Genomic DNA, 20016 nt, shown 5'->3' on the forward strand with positions numbered 1-20016 from the left:
GGTGAGGATTGAGATTGTCTGCACTGCGCGTTCGTGAAGGCATGGCGTGGGAGGAGAAAACCAAGGAAAAGTGAAAGCAAGGAGGGAAGAGGGGACTTGGAGGTGATTTGGGGAAGGAGGGAAAGGGGCCAGCCGGGGGTAGCAGGGGGTGGGTAATCAAAGGTGGAGGGGATGAAAGAGCAAAGGGCTGTGTCAGAACATCCGAGGGGCCGAGATCAAAGAGAGGGTCTTTCCTTGTATAAAAAGCTGCAGAGGGGTAGATGAGGAGCTAGAACATTTCACATGAACTGGCAAGAGGGCGTCCTTGGGGGAAGCAGTGTCAGGAGAGAAGTTGGAGGGCAGAGCTGAGTTCTGGGGTTGGAGATCACTCCTTCAAGAAGCTTGTGGGGGGAAGAGCATCCCAAGTACTGGGAGCAGGAAGTGCAAAGGCCCTGAGGCAGAACTGTGTCAGGGTGGTGGGGAAACCACTAGGACTGAAGCCAGTTAAGCAAAGTTGAGAGCAGGAGGCTAAAGACCTCATCCTGCAGGTCCTCTGAAGGCTGTGTAGGGAATCTGGAATAAAGTATGTTGGAAAGTGAGTGGGAAAAAAAAAAAAGAAATCTTGTGGGGAAGGAAAGGAGGAATATAATACTAATAACTTAAAGGTTATCTGAGTTTCTCTCCTGTTGGGGATTTTTAATGATTCTCAAAATTTAAAACATTAATTCTAGCTGCATTTTGATGATAACTAAAACAGAACCAAGTTTGGAGCAGGGGGAGGGGCAAGTAGGGAATTAAACTATGAAGAGGCATCTTTCTTTCTTTTTTTTATTCCATTTTTACATATCCACCTCTTTGTCATTAAGTCACAACATTTTATCAAAATATACACACAGCACAGATATTTTAAACACGGATAGCTAGAATTCTTATTAAATAAGATCACTGCAGATAGCATGCATGGGTCTTTGTCTTGAAGGATGTCTCTCTCAAGAGACTTAGGAGTCATCAAATCATCAGTAATGGTATAATAAAGGGATGGGTTACCTTTTCTCTAGAAGAATTACGCACTTCCTTTTTTTTTTTCCTGTTCTAATGTGAGGATGGTGATGAGAAACTGCCACTGATACTGAAATCAACTGAAAATGGATGGATGGAAAGGTTTTATTGGCAGGAGTAAAATGACTCTATCTTTATTGGACCCTAAACTTAATTCTACGTTGACAAGATAACCAGAGTAGGGGTCTGGCACGTGGATGACACGAACTCTCCCCACTTTCCTCTTGCCCGTGAATTTCATGGCTAAATCAGAATGAATGAATGTGTAAATCTCAAGTTACAAGCATGTTTATTATGAAGAATTCCCATAAGAACCTATTCAGGGCTTCCCCTACCCCCTACCCTTGACACTCGCCCAGGTGTGAACAGAATAAAATGGGTTAGTGGTTACTTGTCTGCGGCCGAGTGGATGCCCGTGCTACGCCAGGCAATGTGCACTTTCAGTCTTGAGAAGTCTGGACTCTGCTCCTTGAGTCAACACGTATGTCACTGATCAGCAGTTGGTGCCCAGGTGAAGAGCCATAACTTAGAGTGGAATTAAGTTTTCAAATCTTTCACAGTGCGGAGAACCATCTTCAAGTAAATAACTACAGTAAGGAAGGACCTAACTTCAAGAGTGGCTGTGAGAGATGACAGGGGAGAATCCAAAGGGCACCGTCATTAGTGAAGCAGAGCTGGTTTCTGCTACAGATGCAAAGTCGGTGAGGAGGTCAAAGGGCTCAGCCTTTATTGTTGGCTGCAGATGCAAAGTCCCTGAGGAGGTCAAAGAGCTCGGCCTTTATTGTTGAGTGTTTCTTTTCTTTTCCAAGTTGAAAAGGAACCCGAGAAGTGTCACTTGAACCAGTTCACAGAGAGAAAGCAAATCCCTTCGTGTGTCTGGAGAGGCGAGTTCAGGATATCAGCTTCTCCATCCCTGGATTCATGAAGGAAAAGTTCCGGAACATGTTCTGGTCCATGCTGTTGATCAGCGCTCTGTCTGCAAATGACAGCCGGGGCTTTTCATTCAAGAATTCTTTGTCGAAATTGCTGCAGTCGTACGGTGATTTCTTGACCAGCGTTTAAGGGGTGGGGAGAAAAAGAGAGGAAAATCAGCCACTGAATTCATGATTCATTCACGACATGGCTTTTGCCATCTAGGCTCTAATCTGCATAAGAAAACGTTGGCACCTGCCAATCAACGAAAGTAATACTGATAGATGACTGTATAGGGCCTTTATTGAACATCTCTAAGATCCTGACTCATCAGCGTATCAGTAGTGTAATTAAATTCGTACACAGGAATTCCATGCTGTGTACATTCAAATAACTTTACATGAAGCAGGACCTTTGAAAAAGTGGTAAGCCCCAATTTGATCTCTGTCTTTCTAGTCTACAGGGGACAGTGGAGGGGGGGAGTGGTAGGTTGGGGTGGGAGCAGAGGGGGCGCAGGATCGCAGGAGTTTTGCAGATTATATATCCCGGTGATCAGTATCCTTCACTACCATTGGTTCCCCTACTCACATTAATTTTATTCTTTTATTTTTATTTTTAAAATTTTTACTGGAGTAGAATTGATTTACAGCGTTGCGTTAGTTTCAGGTGTACGGCAAAGTGAATCAGTCATACACATACACGCATCCACTCCGTTTTAGATTCCTAATAAGGACCTACTGTGTGGCACACAGAACTCGACTCATACTCTGTAATGGCCTATATGGGAAAAGAATCCCACATTAATTTTATTATTAAACATCTTGGACTGTCTTCCAGAGACAACACAGATTGGGGTGAGCTCCCTTCTGGTCACCTGGTCCGCTGGTGCCCATGACAGAGAAAGAGACCTGTTTATAAATACTGTTCAGGATGGTGTATACTTCAGCTTTCTAAGATTAAAAGCAACCGTAATCAAATGTCACCCTTACGTGGGTGTGACTAAGATCCAGGCCCATCCCACCCTCAAGGGGGCCCCTGAGCTGCTGAGGCCAGTGGTCTGTGGTCTCTGCCTACAAACAGCCACTCAGACCACGGGTCAGGGAAATCCCTTCCTACAGGAGGAACTGGGAATTGTCCCATAGGGAGAGCATAGCTGAAATGTCTGATTTTTATGTGGAAAATCTTGAGTCCATTGCAGTCTACCATGGAAGCTGAGACATGAATGACGTTGTTCTGATGAGCTGGAAAAAGGCAAAAATTGATCATATCATAAACAAATTATTAACCCATGTAGTAGCAATGGTGCTGTTACGCATAATAAGAGTGCTAGAGGCCAGCCGGTAGGACCCTTGGAACATCTCCAGAGCTTAGGACAAATGTTGAGCACAAGTAACTCTTCCTGCCCTGGGGGCGCAGGGCTGCTTCTGGCACGACTAATAACAGAAGATACTTTCTGGAGTGAACGCTCTGCTTTGAAACCCACGAGCCTGTGCCACCGCCATGCGAAGATGGTTCATGTCTACCCAGGTCGTTGCTTACCTTATTCCCAGAATCACCAGGAATGGGTAAAGATGGCAAATCCACCACTTTGCTGTCCTCCTTAAAAAATTATTATTTACTCTTTAAGTTGTGGTAAAATGTACATAACCTAAAAATGACCATTCTAACCATTTTAAGTGTACAGTTCAGGGGCGTGAAGCACATTCACATGTTGGGCCGTCCATCTCCGGAACCTTTTTCATCTCATCTTTGCTTCATTTTATGGTGACCCAGGAAGTTCTGCCTTTTCTCGGGGAGGTTGGTGACTCTTGCTGGTGGGTATATACATGGCAATTTAGAGACCAGTCTTTTTCTAAGTATCAGTTTACTTCTTAAATGAAGAAACACCTACCAATTACCATTAGGGTCTGTAGTTATATGAACAGATGACAAATGTCCGAGAAACTTTCATAAATATCACAGAAAACATGGATCCCAAACTCCTGTCAAAGGATGCAGGGTTTATGCTCAGGTTTGGGTCATGCGGACTGTGACCCTGAAGCCTGGACACACCCTGTGCAAAGCTCCACATGGCATCTGAGGGTCATCCCCACATATACATGTTCAGTCTAAGGCATGTACACGTGGTGATCCGTTCTTCACACAAATACATTTGATCACACAGGTTAAATTCTGCCAGTGAGTAACACCCCCTCCCACCCAGCCCAACAGCCTGATTAAAGAAGACTCTCTTCCAAGAACTGCAGAGGGTGGGTGGGAAGTCGAGGCCCCGGCAGCCTGGGTGTGATGTGAGGACTGTGCTGGCAGGACCACAGGGCCCCGGAGGCTCCTTACCACCTTAGGCCTGAACGGAGGGTCAATCTCCTTCCTTTCCAGCTCTTCCCAATTGATCTCCCGAAACAAGGGGTGCTGGCGGATGTCTCCCCTCACCCCCAGGCGCTTTTCAGGTTCTCTTACGAAGAGCTGAAAGGGAGCAGAAGGGGAGCAGTTACTTCTCAAGGGATGAACCAGGCCCCTGGGAGGCAGGACAGCACGCACTTGACTCCACTAAGAGAAGGGCCCGGCTTCTGCCACCTGATTTCCGAACCTTGTTTTTCTACCAACGACCATAAACTATCAACTCAAGTCAAACCAGCGGCAACAAGTCTACTGAATATTCCAGAGTCTGGGCTTTGCTCTAGAAGTGCAATGTTTTGAGTTATCTAGACCTGGATTGAAATCAGCTTTGCCCTGTGTTGTTATTCATGGGACCTGGCAAGTTACAGAGTCAGTTCTCTCATCAGTAAGGTGAGGGAAGTATCCTCCTCACAGGGCTGTTTTGTGGGTTAAAACAACAACAACAATACACACACACACACAGAGGTGTGTGCTAATTCCTGGTCTGTAGAAGCCAACAGCAGAAAGGAAGTGACCAATGTGTTTGTTGTTTGGTTTACTGTCCATCGATCAAGTTTGATTTCTTTAAAAGCTGCTTTCTTAGGATTACAGTCTTGCTCTAAAGAAAAGCTCACTTCAGGTGTGACATAAACTAGCCCCTGACAATCAGCTTTGTATTTTGTAAGGCATCTGAGTATCCGGAATCACTCTTCCTTCCTGCAAACCTGCTGGACACTAATACTTTATTCAAATCATCTTTAATCATCTCTGACCCATCACACATGTATTTCCTCTTTGTGCACTCCCCTCTCCTATTACTTTCCCCCATGAGGTCAAAATGAACGTTGGCCAGCACAGGAAAGAAACCTGGAAACTCTTCAAACTTAAATAAAACACGTCAAGGGCTTTAAGGAAGTAGAAGAGTCCTAGAATAGTCTCGCATCCTGGGGGTCTGGAGTAGTTACCTCTTCTCTTACGTCAGCTAGATGTTTATGTATCAAATAACTGCTTATTACAGGGTATCATGGAGACTCTGAGTCTTGAAAACAGAATCCAAGTCAAGTGCAGTGATTTTTCATGAAGTTCTGGCGGGACTGGACCTCCATGTGCATCTATATTGCATGAACCTCTTGCTTATCCCTCTCATAAGAAGAGTCAGTCTTATGTGTAATCAGAATCTTCAAAAGCTCTAGTCTATAATCACTAACTAACTAATTAACTACCAAGCTGTAGCAAAGTGGAGATTTTTTTCTTTCTTTTTTTTTAATTAGGAGACTCCTCTAAAAGCCCAAGTGAGACCTCATGCGACCTCCTAGTATATCCAAGTGGTAAATTGTTGGAATGGCCCCAGCTTCCTCTCCCCTTTTTCATATGGAGGCCCTCTGTGGAAACTTAGGGTTCCAAAGCACCCCATTAGAAAATCACTGCATAGTGGATATAACACGAGACTGTCATTCAGTCTCTTGGCCTGGGGCAAGTTTTCTGAGTCTCAGTTCCCTCACCTGTAAAATGAAGGGTCAGACAAGGTGGTCCTTATGTCCCGTGAGTCCTAACATCCCCTGAACCCCTAGGCCCATCTTCCAGGCTCTCTGCAATGCTGACACTCGTCCTCTGATTTCACTGTGACCTTCTCTTCCATCTGGACACGTCTACTCATTGCATACGCATCTGCCTTTCCTACCTCTGCCCTTCACCAATGATATTTCCATCTTGCCAGGGTTTCCCTCTCCCCACATCCACTCCCATTTCTTCCTCTTCTTCTTTAAATCCTGACTCACCTGTCAGGATTCATCTTATACCCCCTCTTCTCTGTGAAGCTTTCTTTGATTACCTCCACCCATGGTGAGCTCTCTCTCCTCAAGTCATATTCACATGGTTGGTTACATCACTCATCCCACCCAATGTCCCTTGAGAGTCAGGTCTTGTGCTAGAGGCCTCATCAAGACCATCTTGACTTTAAAGGCAGATTGTAAAAGCAGAAAGCTTTTAGAAACCGAGGCTCAGAGTGGCTAAGTAACTTGCTTAAGACCACGGGTCTAGCCAGCAGTAGAGCCTAAATGATGAGCAACCCCTTCCTACTTCTGGTTTTGGATGGTCTCTCCTCTGTGGTCCATAGAACACCTCCCTTCCACTAAAGGAAATTAGCACAATGTGTGTGTGTGTGTGTGTGTGTGTGTGTGTGTGTGTGTGTATTTAAAGACTGTCTTTCCTGCTGTAGTGTAAGCTCTGGAAGGCAGATATCATTTATGTTTCTGTTTATATATAGGACACCTCCCTTCCACTAAAGGAAATTAGCACAATGTGTGTGTGTGTGTGTGTGTGTGTGTGTGTTTGTGTGTGTGTGTGTGTGTGTGTGTGTGTGTGTATTTAAAGACTGTCTTTCCTGCTGTAGTGTAAGCTCTGGAAGGCAGATATCATTTATGTTTCTGTTTCTTACAGAATCCAGCCCAGTGCCATGTACAAAGCAGACACTCAATAAATGTTTGTTGAATGCATGAGTAAGCTGTCTTTCCACTTTTTTTCCAGATTATGTGTCTTAAAGTCTCTGTCTTCTGTTAGTCTCTTGGTTTCAGCATATAGAACAGCCTAGAGAAAAGTTCACAGTACAGCACACTTTCCTATAGACTCAGACACCAGCAAGAGTCAAGAGAGGGAAAAGCAGATTGATGCTTTCAGGAGAAGAGGGAATAAGTGACTTGCCCCCCATCCCTTGCCTTGAAATGATCCTGATAAATGTTCGACTTCCACTTCTTAAAGATATTTTGATGAAGCAAGGTTAGAGAGAAGGTGCGAGTGCCCCATGAACAAGCCGAAACCCAGCCTCGTGTTGTTATAATTAAATGCTTCAGGGAATCAGGTTAGAAGTGTGCACATGCTAGGTTTCCTGTTAGTTTCCCCAGTAACATGCGGCATTTGTTCCAAGAGGATCGTGACAGAGAGCCTCCTGGGCCTGGTATATGTACCTGTGAAATTAAAAAAAAATTTTTTTAAGATAAAATGTATAATGAGTAGATAGTATGATCTCCAGCCTCGAGACTCAAAATCCTTTCCCGTTTTGCACAGACGAGTGAATTATCTTCTCTGCCCTGCAGCCAATCACCCCCCACACCCTGGTCCTGAAGATGCCTGTTGACCTTATGGGAGGTCATCGTCTCTGCCACCGGGAGGCTGCACCGAAGGAATAAATGTTCATGAAAGAAAGACTTGATTGTTGTCCATAAAAGCTGTCAGAAGTGGGGTTTACACTTACAGGAGAAAGCACATCTCTGACATAAGTGGTCAGGATGCAGCTGGAGTTTGTTTACATTTATTCGGCTATCTGGGCAAGAAAGCAGTGCTGGGCTGCTGGGGATGGACCCCCGCTTCGCCCGGCTCAGCGCCTGCCACTGGAATCTCCCTCCCTCTTCAGTCCCTCTTCGGATGGCTCTTTCTACAAAAGGGAGAGGTATTTCTGTTTGCGATCATTCGTTTTCCATCATTTTCCAAACAAATGGACAGGACATCCTGGATGAATAAATGAGGAAGAAAGGGGCGTGTCTTTGACAATAGTCGACTGGACAGCAGTGTCCCAGCTGTAATTCTGTTTTTTTTTCTTTTTTGCAGTACGCGGGCCTCTCACTGTTGTGGCCTCTCCCGTTGCGGAGCACAGGCTCCGGACACGCAGGCTCAACGGCCATGGCTCACGGGCCCAGCCGCTCCGTGGCATGTGGGATCTTCCCAGACCGGGGTACGAACCCGTGTCCCCTGCATCGGCAGGCGGACTCTCAACCACTGCGCCACCAGGGAAGCCCTAGTCATACATTTTATACACTTCAGTGTATACATGTCAATCCCAATCTCCCAATTCATCACACCTCCCCACTGCGGCTTTCCCCCCTTGGTGTCCATGCGTTTGTTCTCTACATCTGTGTCTCTATTTCTGCTCTGCAAACCAGTTCATCTGTACCATTTTCTAGGTTCCACATATATGTGTTAAAATATGATATTTGTTTTTCTCTTTCTGACTTACTGCACTCTGTATGACAGTCTCTAGATCCATCCACGTCTCTACAAATGACCCAATTTCGTTCCTTTTGATGGCTGAGTAATATTCCATTGTATATATGTACCACATCTTCTTTATCCATTCATCTGTCGATGGGCATTTAGGTTGCTTCCATGTACTGGCTATTGTAAATAGTGCTGCAGTGAACATTGGGGTGAATGTGTCTTTTTGAATCATGGTTTTCTCAGGGTATATGCCCAGTAGTGGTATTGCTGGGTCGTATGGTAGTTCTATTTTTAGTTCTTTAAGGAACCTCCATACTGCTCTCCATAGTGGCTGTATCAATTTACATTCCCACCAACAGTGCAAGAGGATTCCCTTTTCTCCACACCCTCTCCAGCATTTGTTGTATGTAGATTTTCTGATACCCATTCTAACTGGTGTGAGATGATACCTCATTGTAGTTTTGATTTGCATTTCTCTAATAATTAGTGATGTTGAGCAGCTTTTCATGTGCTTCGTGGCCATCTGTATGTCTTCTATGGAGAAATGTCTATTTAGGTCTTCTGCCCATTTTTGGATTGGGTTGTTTGTTTCTTCAATATTGAGCTGCATGAGCTGTTTATATATTTTGGAGATTAATCCTTTGTCCGATGATTCATTTGCAAATATTTTCTCCCATTCTGAGGGCTGTCTTTTCGTCTTGTTTGTAGTTTCCTTTGCTGTGCAAAAGCTTTTAAGTTTCATTAGGTCCCACTTGTTTATTTTTGTTCTTATTTCCATTACTCTAGGAGGTGGATCAAAAAATATCTTGCTGTGATTTATGTCAAAGAGTGTTCTTCCTATGTTTTCCTCTAAGAGCTTTATAGTGCCCGGTCTTACACTTAGGTCTCTAATCCATTTTGAGTTTATTTTTGTGTATGGTGTTAGGGAGTGTTCTAATTTCTTTCTTTTACATGTAGCTGTCCAGTTTTCCCAGGACCACTTATTGAAGAGGCTGTCTTTTCTCCATTGTATATCCTTGCCTTCTTTGTCATAGGTTAGTTGACCATATGTGCGTGGGTTTATCTCTGGGCTTCCTATCCTGTTCCATTGATCTATGTTTCTGTTTTTGTGCCAGTACCATACTGTCTTGATTACTGAAGCTTTGTAGTATAGTCTGAAGTCAGGGAGTCTAATTCCTCCAGCTCCGTTTTTTTTCCCTCAAGACTACTTTGGCTCTTCGGGGTCTTTTGTATCTCCATACAAATTTTAAGATTTTGTGTTCTAGTTCTGTAAAAAATGCCATTGGTAATTTGATAGGGATGATATTGAATCTGTAGATTGCTTTGGGTAGTAGAGTCATTTTCACAATATTGATTCTTCCAATCCAAGAACATGGTATATCTCTCCATATGTTGGTATCATCTTTAATTTCTTTCATCAGTGTCTTATAGTTTGTGCATACAGGTCTTTTGTCTCCCTAGGTAAGTTTATTCCTAGGTATTTTATTCTTTTTGTTGCAATGGTAAATGGGAGTGTTTCCTTAATTTCTCTTTCTGATTTTTCATCATTAGTGTATAGGAATGCCAGAGATTTCTGTGCATTAATTTTGTATCCTGCTACTTTACCAAATTCATTGATTAGCTCTAGTAGTTTTCTGGTAGCATCTTTAGGATTCTCTATGTATAGTATCATGTCATCTGCAAACAGTGACAGTTTTACTTCTTCTTTCCCAATCTGTATGCCTTTTATTTCTTTTTCTTCTCTGATTGCCGTGGCTAGGACTCCCAAAACTATGCTGAATAATAGTGGGATGAGTGGACATCCTTGTCTTGTTCCTGATCTTAGAGGAAATGCTTTGTTTTTCACCACTGAGAATGATGTTTGCTGTGCGTTTGTCATATATGGCCTTTATTATGTTGAGGTAGGTTCCCTCTATGCCCACTTTCTGGAGAGTTTTTATCATACATGGGTGTTGAATTTTGTCAAAAGCTTTTTCTGCATCTATTGAGATGATCATATGGTTTTTATTCTTCAATTTTTTAATAGGGTGTATCACATTGGTGGATTTGCATATATTGAAGAATCCTTGCATCTCTGGGATAAATCCCACTTGATCATGGTGTATGATCCTTTTAATGTGTTGTTGGATTCTGTTTGCTAGTATTTTGTTGAGGATTTTTGCATCTATATTCATCAGTGATACTGGTCTGTAATTTTCTTTTGTTGTAGTATCTTTGTCTGGTTTTGGTATCAGGGTGATGGTGGCCTCATAGAATGAGTTTGGGAGTGTTCCTCTGCAATTTTTTGGAAGAGTTTGAGAAGGATGGGTGTTAGCTCTTCTGTAAATGTTTGATAAAATTCACCTGTGAAGCCATCTGGTCCTGGACTTTTGTTTGGTGGAAGAATTTTTGTTTTGTTTTGTTTTTTTGCCGTACACGGGCCTCTCACTGTTGTGGCCTCTCCTGTTGCGGAGCCCAGGCATCGGACGCACAGGCTCAGTGGCCATGGCTCACGGACCCAGCCACTCCACGGCATGTGGGATCCTCCCAGTCCAGGGCATGAACCCACGTCCCCTGCATTGGCAGGCGGACTCTCAACCACTGCGCCACCAGGGAAGCCCTGTTGGAAGATTTTTAATCACAGTTTCAATTTCATTACTTGTGATTGGTCTGTTCCTATTTTCTATTTCTTCCTGGTTCAGTCTTGGAAGTTTATACCTTTTCAAGAATTTGTCCATTTCTTTCAGGTTGTCCATTTTATTGGCATAGAGTTGCCTGAAGTAGTCTCTTCGGATGCTTTGTATTTCTACAGTGTCCGTTGTAAATTCTCCTTTTTCATTTCTAGTTTTATTGATTTGAGTCCTCTCCCTCTTTTTCTTGATGAGTCTGGCTAATGGTTTATCAATTTTGTTTATTGTCTCAAAGAACCAGCTTTTAGTTTTATTGATGTTTGCTATTGTTTTCTTTGTTTCTGTTTCATGTATTTCTGCTCTGATCTTTATGATTTCTTTCCTTCTGCTAACTTCGGGTTTTGTTTGTTCTTCTTTCTCTAGCTCCTTTGGGTGTAACGTTAGACTGTTCATTTGAGATTTTTCTTGTTTCTTGCGGTAGGCTTGTATAGCTATAAACTTCCCTCTTATAACTGCTTTTGCTGCATCCCATAGGTTTTGGATCATCGTGTTTTCATTGTCATTTGTCTCTAGGTATTTTTTTATTTCCACTTTGATATCTTCAGTGATCTCTTGGTTATTTAGTAACGTATTGTTTAGCCTCCTTGTGTTTGTGTTTTTTCCAGGTCTTTTCCCTGTAATTGATTTCTAATCTCATAGTGTTGTGGTCAGAAAAGATGGTTGATATGATTTCAATTTTCTTAAATTTACTGAGGCTTGATTTGTGACCCAAGATGTGATCTATCCTGGAAAATGTTCTGTGTGCACTTGAGAAGAAAGTGTAATCTGCTGTTTTTGGATGGAATGTCCTATAAATATCAATTAAATCTATCTGTGACTGTGTCATTTAAAGCTTGTGTCTCCTTATTTATTTTCTGTTTGGATGATCTCTCCATTGGTGTAAGTGGGGTGTTAAAGTCCCCCACTATTATTGTGTTACTGTCGATTTCCTCTTTTAGAGCTGTTAGCAGTTGCCTTATGTATTGAGGTGTTCCTATGTTGGGTGCATATATATTTATAATTGTTATATCTTCCTCTTGGATTGATCCCTTGATAATTATGTAGTGTCCTTCCTTGTGCCTTGTAACATTCTTTATTTTAAAGTCTAGTTTATCTGATATGAGTATTGCTACTCCAGCTTTCTTTTGATTTCCATTTGCATGGAATATCTTTTTCCATCCCCTCACTTTCAGTCTGTATGTGTCCCTAGGTCTGAAGTGGGTCTCTTGTAGACAGCATATATATGGGTCTTGTTTTTGTATCCATTCAGTGAGCCTGTGTCTTTTGGTTGGAGCATTTAATCCATGCACGTTTAAGGTAATTATCGATATGTATGTTCCTATTATCATTTTCTTAGTTACTACAGGTTTGTTTTTGTAGGTCCTTTTCTTCTCTTGTGTTTCCCACTTAGAGAAGTTCCTTTAGCACTTGTTGTAGAGCTGGTTTGGTGGTGCTGGATTCTCTTAGCTTTTGCTTGTCTGTAAAGCTTTTGATTTCTCCATTGAATCTGAATGAGATCCTTGCCTGCTAGAGTAATCTTGGTTGTAGGTTCTTCCCTTTCATCACTTTAAGTATATCATGCCACTCCCTTCTGGCTTGTAGAGTTTCTGCTGTGAAATCAGCTGTTAACCTTATGGGAGTTCCCTTGTATGTTATTTGTCATTTTTCCCTTGCTGCTTTCAATAATTTTTCTGTCTTTAATTTTTGCCAATTTGATTACTACATGTCTTGGTGTGTTTCTCCTTGGGTTTATCCTGTATGGGATTCTCTGCACTTCCTGGACGTGGGTGGCTATTTCCTTTCCCATGTTAGGGAAATTTTCGACTATAATCTCTTCAAATATTTTCTCAGGTCCTGTCTCTCTCTCTTCTCCTTCTGGGACCACTATAATGCAAATGCTGTTGCGTTTAATGTTGTCCCAGAGGTCTCTTAGGCTGTCTTCATTTCTTTCCATTCTTTTTTCTTTATTCTGTTCTGCAGCAGAGAATTCCACCATTCTATCTTCCAGGTCACATATCCGTTCTTCTGCTTCAGTTATTCTGCTATTGATTCCTTCTAGTGTGTCTTTCAGTTATTGTATTGTTCATCTCTGTTTGTTTGTTCTGTAATTCTTCTAGATCTTTATTAACCATTTCTTGCATTTTCTTGATCTTTGCCTCCATTCTTTTTCTGAGGTCCTGGATCATCTTCACTATCATTATTCTGAATTCTTTTTCTAGAAGATTGCCTATCTCCATTTCATTTAGTTGTTTTTCTGGGGTTTTATCTTGTTCCTTCATCTGGTACATAGCCCTCTGCCTTTTCATCTTGTCTATCTTTCTGTGAATGTGGTTTTTGTTCCACAGGCTGCAGGATTGTAGTTCTTCTTGCTTCTGCTGTCTGCCCTCTGGTGGATGAGGCTATCTAAGAGGTTTGTGGAAGTTTCCTGATTGGAGGGACTGGTGGTGGGTAGAGCTGGCTTTTGCTCTGGTGGGCAGAGGTTAGTAAAAACCTTTTCTTGGTGCATGTGTTTGGAGGGAGAGATCTCTCTGTCTCTCCCTCTCCCTCTTTTTATAAGGGCATTAATCCCATCATGGGGGCCCCACCCTCTTAACCTCATCTACACTTAATTACCACCAAAAGGCCTTACCTCCTATAACCATCACATTGGGGGTTAGAAGACTTCAACATATGATTTTCTGGGGGCGACACAAACATTCAGACCATACAGATAGATTCACAGGAAGTTGAAAAAATAGTACAGAGATGCCCTGTGTACCTTTTACCTAGTTTCCCCTAATGCTTCCATCATATATGGTGATAGCACAATATCAAAACCAGTACACTGTGTCTTGTTCTGTGTCATTTTATCCCATGTGTAGGCCTGGGTAACCACCAGGACAAAAAGGATACAGAAGAGTCTTATCACCACAAAGGTCTCCCTTGGGGTCCCCGTCACAGTCATTCCCCCGCCTCCATGACCCCTGACCCCTGACCCCCGGCAACCACTGATCTGCTTTCCATTCCACAGTGTTGTCCTTTCAAGAGTGTTAGTACATATGTGGACTCATACGGTATGTGACCTTTTGAGATTGGCTTTTTTTTGTTTGTTTTCACTCTGCTTAATGCTCTTGTGATCCAAGTTGCTGTATGAGTCAATAGTTCCATCCTTTTAATTGCTGCATAACATTCCACACACACAACTGTGCAACTTTTCTCCTCCAACTGGAAGAAATCCTTTCCTCCTCCCCAGTCTCCCTCTCCTTTGGAAACCACCACTCCCAGCGTCTTTCCCTGAACTTATTTCCATTACCTTCACCTGGACCCAGTTAAGCCTCCACCACATCCTTGCCAGGTGTTCTCCCTTTGCTGAGCTGGGAGGAGCCGGGTTTGGGAGGCACAGCTGTTCAGCATTACGGTAAAGGTCGGTTGAAATGGCGGCTGCAGGGCCTCCAGGCTCCTCAAGCTTTCTCCTCGTTTCCTTTTACCAGTGAGTTTTGATGGCCCAGGCCTTCTGAGTGCAGCCTTTATGCCACGGATTGAGCAGATGCCAGAGCTTTCACACCAGAAAGCAGCCGTATGCAAGCCAGGAGGACTCTCACCAGAAACCCACCCTGCTGGGCCTGGATCTTGGACTTCCAGCCTCCAGAACTGTGAGTAAACAAATTTCTGTTGTCCAAGCCGCCCAGTCTATGATATTTTGTTATGGCAGCTAGAGCCAACTAACATACCTCAATTAAATCCTTCCAAGAGCCAGTTAAAAGAAACATAGCAACTGTAACAATGCCTGAAGTTGCCCTTATGGAAAGCAAAATTGTTTTAAGTTCCCATCCTGCTAACTTAGTTTTACTCTTGTCCTCTCTTTTTTAAAACTGGTTAATTATTAAATTAGCTTTCATTTTATAGATGTTTTGTCCAGTCACTAAAAGTGAATTTAATTGGCTGTTTGTGGAGTTTTCTAAGTTTATTGCTTGTTCGGATCAATTGGAAAGTGAAAGCTGAGGGGTACTGGCTCAGATTTTTAAATACCATCAGCCTTGGGCTGGGGCTCCTCCTGGGGCTTTGTCAGCACTTCAGATTCAAGATCTTGATTCTTTAGGGAGAAGTCCACAGTTGCTGCAACATTTCAGATAACCCTAGACAAGCTGATAGCTGTATGAGAGAGGTAGAAGTGTATTATGCCCTTTAAATTGAATTTTGAGTTCTTCATGAGAAAAAAGATGGGCTGGGTAATCTTATAAGTTTGGATTTAAAATTCATTGATAGCGTCTGATGTTGAAAGATCTTATCCTAGCCCCCTTTTCACTGTGAGAAGAGCAGGGCTAAAAATTATTTCCCTAAATGACTTTTTTTAGCCAGCTGATATGAGTTGCCACAAATCAAAACGCTGTTTTGTTCAAAACGCCTGCATTCTCGGTCCACTTTAGATTTTCTGGGCCTTGGTAACATTTGTAGGTCTTTTTGATCCACATAGTTGCTGGGACAGCTCAATAAATGTAGGTGCTTACTATGATATGTAATTAGCATGAGTTTTTTGGGGTTTTTTTTTACAACTTGTTACAATCACACTGTAGATGGCATTTTGCATCTTCAAAAAAGGTAAACTGGGACTTAAAGTGTAAATCGTTAATGATGGCTTTCAGGTGCTTCCTCTGAAATCGTTAATGATGGCTTTCAGGTGCTTCCTCTGTGTTAGTTCGCCCCGGGAGCTCCTGGTTTATGGCTAGTGATTCTTGGAGTCTGGTTTACATCTGTAGCTCTGGGTACCAGTTCTTAATCGATCCTGGGTTATCATGGGCGGTGTGTGACTCCGGCTTTGCTGGTAAATTCTGGAGATTCCTGCTAAGATGGTAACAGTCAAGGATTCAGGATGAAAAATACATCAGTGTTTCCCATGGACGCAGGTAGGGAACACGGCAGGAGAGCTGGTCTGCGTCCATCTGAAGGACTGCCTGTGAGATTGCCCACTCAGCAGGCAATGAGTCTCGGGGTGGAGTGCTGGTGGCTTAGAGTTTGGTACAGAAGCTGGGCTGTGGAATGGATTGAGCAGCCTCTACGTCAAAAGCTTCAGCTAAAAATGTTCCCAGTTATAGGTATTTCCAGAACACCTGCTAGAATCCCATACAAAGCCTTGGCTTTATTTTATTATTATTTTTTTGGCCATGCTGAGCAGCTTTCAGGATCTCAGTTCCCTGACCGGGGATTGAACCTGGGCCACGACAGTGAAAAGTGCTGAGTCATAACCACTGGACCACCAGGGAGGTCCCAAAGCCTTGGCTTTAAAACCCACCAGGTTCAAAGAGCAGGGAGCCCCTCAGCCATATAAGAGCAGTCCTTTCTCCTTATAATCCCTCCAGCCTCTCTGTGTGTTTGGTCTGAAACAGAAACCCAAGAGCTGGAGAGGAAGAGAACATACATGCGGTAGACACACTATGACCGTACTCCCTTCTCCAAGGCGAGTGGCTGCCAGCCATGAACTTGGCCAGAGGAAAGGGAGTGGGAGTCTTTTGAGTTAAGACTGATATGACGACTTATATCTTGGACTGAACAGCTTCAATTTCTCAGCTGAGACAGTGTTTCATGACTTAGGAGTGACAAGAAGTTTGTCTTTTCCCCAAGAGTGAGCAGAAAGTTACGCATCCTATCCAAGTTTTCATCCAGGGGCAGAGGAAGATTTTTAATGATAAGTTTCAGGTGTGCAGTACTATAATCACTACAGCGTAATCACCACTGAAGTCTGGTTACCATCCACCACCACAGCGTTGACCCCCTTCACCCATTCTTTGCCCAATCTTCCCCAACCCCTAGTCGTCTGGGAACCACTAATCTGTTCTCTGGATCTATGAGCTTGTTTTTATTTTACTGGGTTTGTTCCCTGTTTTTTTTTTTTTTTTTTTAGATTCCACATGAGTGAAATCACATGGTATTTGTCTCTGTCTGACTTATTTCATGAACTTTAACACCCTCTAGGCCATCCATGGTGTTGTAAATGGCAAGATTTCATTTTTATGGCTGAGTAATATTCCATTGTGTATATATACCACATTTTCGTCTATCCATCCATTGATAAACACTTAGGTGGTTTCCATATCTTGGCTATTGTAAATAATGCTGCAATGAACATAGGGGTCCATAGATCTTTTCCAACTAGTGTTTTCATGTTCTTCGAATAAATACCCAGAAGTGGAATACCATATGAGTGTGTGGCAGTTCTATTCTTAACTTTCTGAGCAATCTCCATACTGTTTTCCATAGTGGCTCTACTGATTTACATTCCCACCAACAGTGCAGGAGGGTTCCCTCTTCTCCACCTTCTCGTCAGCACTTATTATCTCTTCTTGATAAGAGCCCTTCTCACAGGTGTGAGGTGATAGCTCATTGTGGGTTTGATTTGCATTTCCCTGATGAGTGACGTTGAGCACATTTTCATGTGCCTATTAGCCATCTGTATGTCTCTGAGAATTGTTTATTCAGATCCTCTTTTGTCCATTTTAAAATTGGGTTGTTTTTATTGTTGAGTTGTATGAGCTCTTTATATATTTTGGATATTAATCCCTTAACAGATATATGATTTGCAAGTATCTCGTCCCATACAGAGTTTTCATTCTGATGATTTCGCTTGCTGTGCAGAAGCTTTTGTTTGATGTAGTCCCGTATGTTTATCTTTGCTTTTGTTTCCCTTGCTTGTGGAGGCAGATCCCCGAAGACACTGCTAAGACGGATGCAGATGAAGTTACGGTCTATGTTTTCTTCTAGGAATTTTACAGTTTCAGGTGGACTGAATAGGTTGAATAGGGACTATGGGAAACAAATTTTAAGCCCAAAGTTGTTTGTTCAACAGACCAATTACATCTCAAAGCAAGGCCATTCAAGAGTCATGGAACTGGTTTCTGGGCATTTCTTTTGTAAATTATGCATGTGAGGGTCTATCTTATGCTCGTTTTGATTTCTAATGTTCATCCTATTGGTGCCTCAGTTAAAACAGATGGTGAGCATCCTCTTTAAATCTTGTTTGACACAATTACTGTTTACAATGTATAAATCAGAATTTAGAAATGAATGGGAACACTGACCAGAAAACCTAATACTAATCATATGAAGGTCTCCTTGACTTCACGTCTTACCTGCACTAAAAGGTCCTTAGCCTCCTTCTCGAGCCATCGTGGGTAAAAGGGGCTGTCCATGCGGATGGAGTGGAAGAGTTCCTCTTCATCTTGCCCATGGAAAGGTGACTGACCTATTAGCATCTCATAGAGAAGGACGCCAAAGGACCACCAGTCCACAGAATGGTTGTACTTCTGACCCAGCAGGATCTGTGGGACCAAAAGGCAGAGACATAATTAATCAAAACGAGGTTGACTTGAAAACCCTGCATGGACTTTTCAAGGCCACTCAGGACATAACTGATGAAGAACAGTGCATGGTTTTAGCAAAGATTACACTGAAAACTGTAGCTTTTGTGAAGTTAATGACTGGATAGAAATAAGTGGGCAGTACCAAACTACGCAACATTTTTGCATTTCAACATCTTTCTTCCCCGCTCTGGCCTTAAGCAAAACAACTAAATTGTACCATCAGCTCTTCATTTTCCTATCTGTGATGGGAGCCCATGGGTGGTAGCTTCAGACCTAAGAGAGCTGATGTGTATCTAAGCCCGTCAGTGCCTCTGAGGTGAATATCTAAATCAAACCCATGTGTTTTATGGACTTCTGTGGTCTTGAGTCTTTGCATAAAGTTCTGTAGCTAATCAGGCAGCCAAAGGGGTCGTCTGACCAAGTCCACCCCTTAAACCTAACTAGTCACGGTTACGAAGAGTCAAATTTTGTGACTATGCCAAGAGAGACTAGGATAACAAGCTGATAGATATTTGTGAAAATAAAGATCAAGTTGCAAACAGAATTTTGCAGTCTGCTGCTGACTTCCAGTATAAAAATGCTATCTACTGGCCTTAACTCAATATTTGAATACTGAGGTTAATTCTAAAGTAAAAAAAATAAACTTAGCCTTAAGGAATAGTGTAAAAGTAGACCCCGGGAGAATGATAAAGAAAATAAAGACGCACACACTGCGCGATCTTAGTTCAGGTACATTTGCCTTAAGTGGGGCCCGGTTCACACGCAATTCCCAGGATGTGCCACAAGAGGGAGCCCAAGGCAACCAGAAGCTGCTCTGAGCATCGCATCTTGGTAAGCAATTTCGTTTGGTGGATTAATGGAAAGAAATTTGGAAGGACAGGAGACAGCTGAGGTGGAAATTAAGTCTTCCAAGGCTAGGGGATGTTAGTAAAGAATTTCGGTCTTAAGTTAGGAGAAAGAAGCAAAATGCCGATTCACACTCAGTTATACACTGTATGAACAGAATGTCTGCAAATGCCTGCTGACGTGTACTGGGTGTTTCCCATACTTTGTGTTTATTTGTAAGCACCTCTGGGGTAGGTGCTGTTATCCCTATTTAACAAAGGACGGTGACTGGACCTCGGGAGGTTATGTGTCTTCTTTAAGGTTGCCTGGTTAGTGAGTTGGAAGCTATGATCTGGACCGTGGTCTTTTGGGATTTTACAACATAATGTTCCTTTTCTATTATAATGTTTTCAGGATTTAAACTTCGATCTAATTCATGCTCAAATTAGTCTGTATTCTAAAAGAAATTGGTGTAGAAACAATGGCTGGAGTGGCTCTTTTTCTATCTCAGCCCCTGGTGCCTTCTTATGGCCATGCTGTCTTTTGTCCTGTCCTCTCCCCATCTTTACTCAAATAATTCAGATGATGATGATGTTACCACTTCACGTCAGAGTCCCTCTTTCTCTCTTAGAGTAAGAGAAAGCTACAGTTCCATCCACCGCTTGGAGCCAGTGATTTGAGGTCTGTACATGGCTCACCACGTGACGTGCACAGCGGGGAAAGCGTCCTTAGAAACCAAGTGACCACCAATGCCTCTATGGCTCTGGTTTCCGAGTGACTCCTGCTTTCTCCAGGGAGCTGCTTCTAGGTACTGAAATTCCACCTGGACTTACTAAGTGGCTAGTAGATGTTGGAAAGTAGGGTGTCTCCCTATTTAACTATTTTCTATTCTT

General features: G+C 42.7%; 1 protein-coding gene across 6 annotated transcripts in view; it reads right to left on the bottom strand.

The window, feature by feature from the left end:
* Positions 1 to 793: 793 nt before the first annotated feature.
* Positions 794 to 20016, bottom strand: part of PRKCQ (protein kinase C theta) — a 158103-nt gene continuing 138880 nt past the window's right edge. For all 6 annotated transcript variants that reach the window (XM_060159885.1, XM_060159845.1, XM_060159874.1 and 3 more), the window contains 3 exons: positions 18068 to 18256; positions 4285 to 4413; positions 794 to 2084 (listed from right to left, as the gene is read on the bottom strand). In XM_060159885.1, coding sequence (XP_060015868.1) covers positions 1929 to 2084; positions 4285 to 4413; positions 18068 to 18256 — 474 coding nt within the window. In that variant the 3' untranslated portion in view covers positions 794 to 1928. The remainder of the gene's footprint in view (positions 2085 to 4284; positions 4414 to 18067; positions 18257 to 20016) is intronic.

Source organism: Lagenorhynchus albirostris, chromosome 1, assembly GCF_949774975.1.
Source record: "Lagenorhynchus albirostris chromosome 1, mLagAlb1.1, whole genome shotgun sequence".
In the NCBI taxonomy this organism is placed as follows: Eukaryota; Metazoa; Chordata; class Mammalia; order Artiodactyla; family Delphinidae; genus Lagenorhynchus; species Lagenorhynchus albirostris.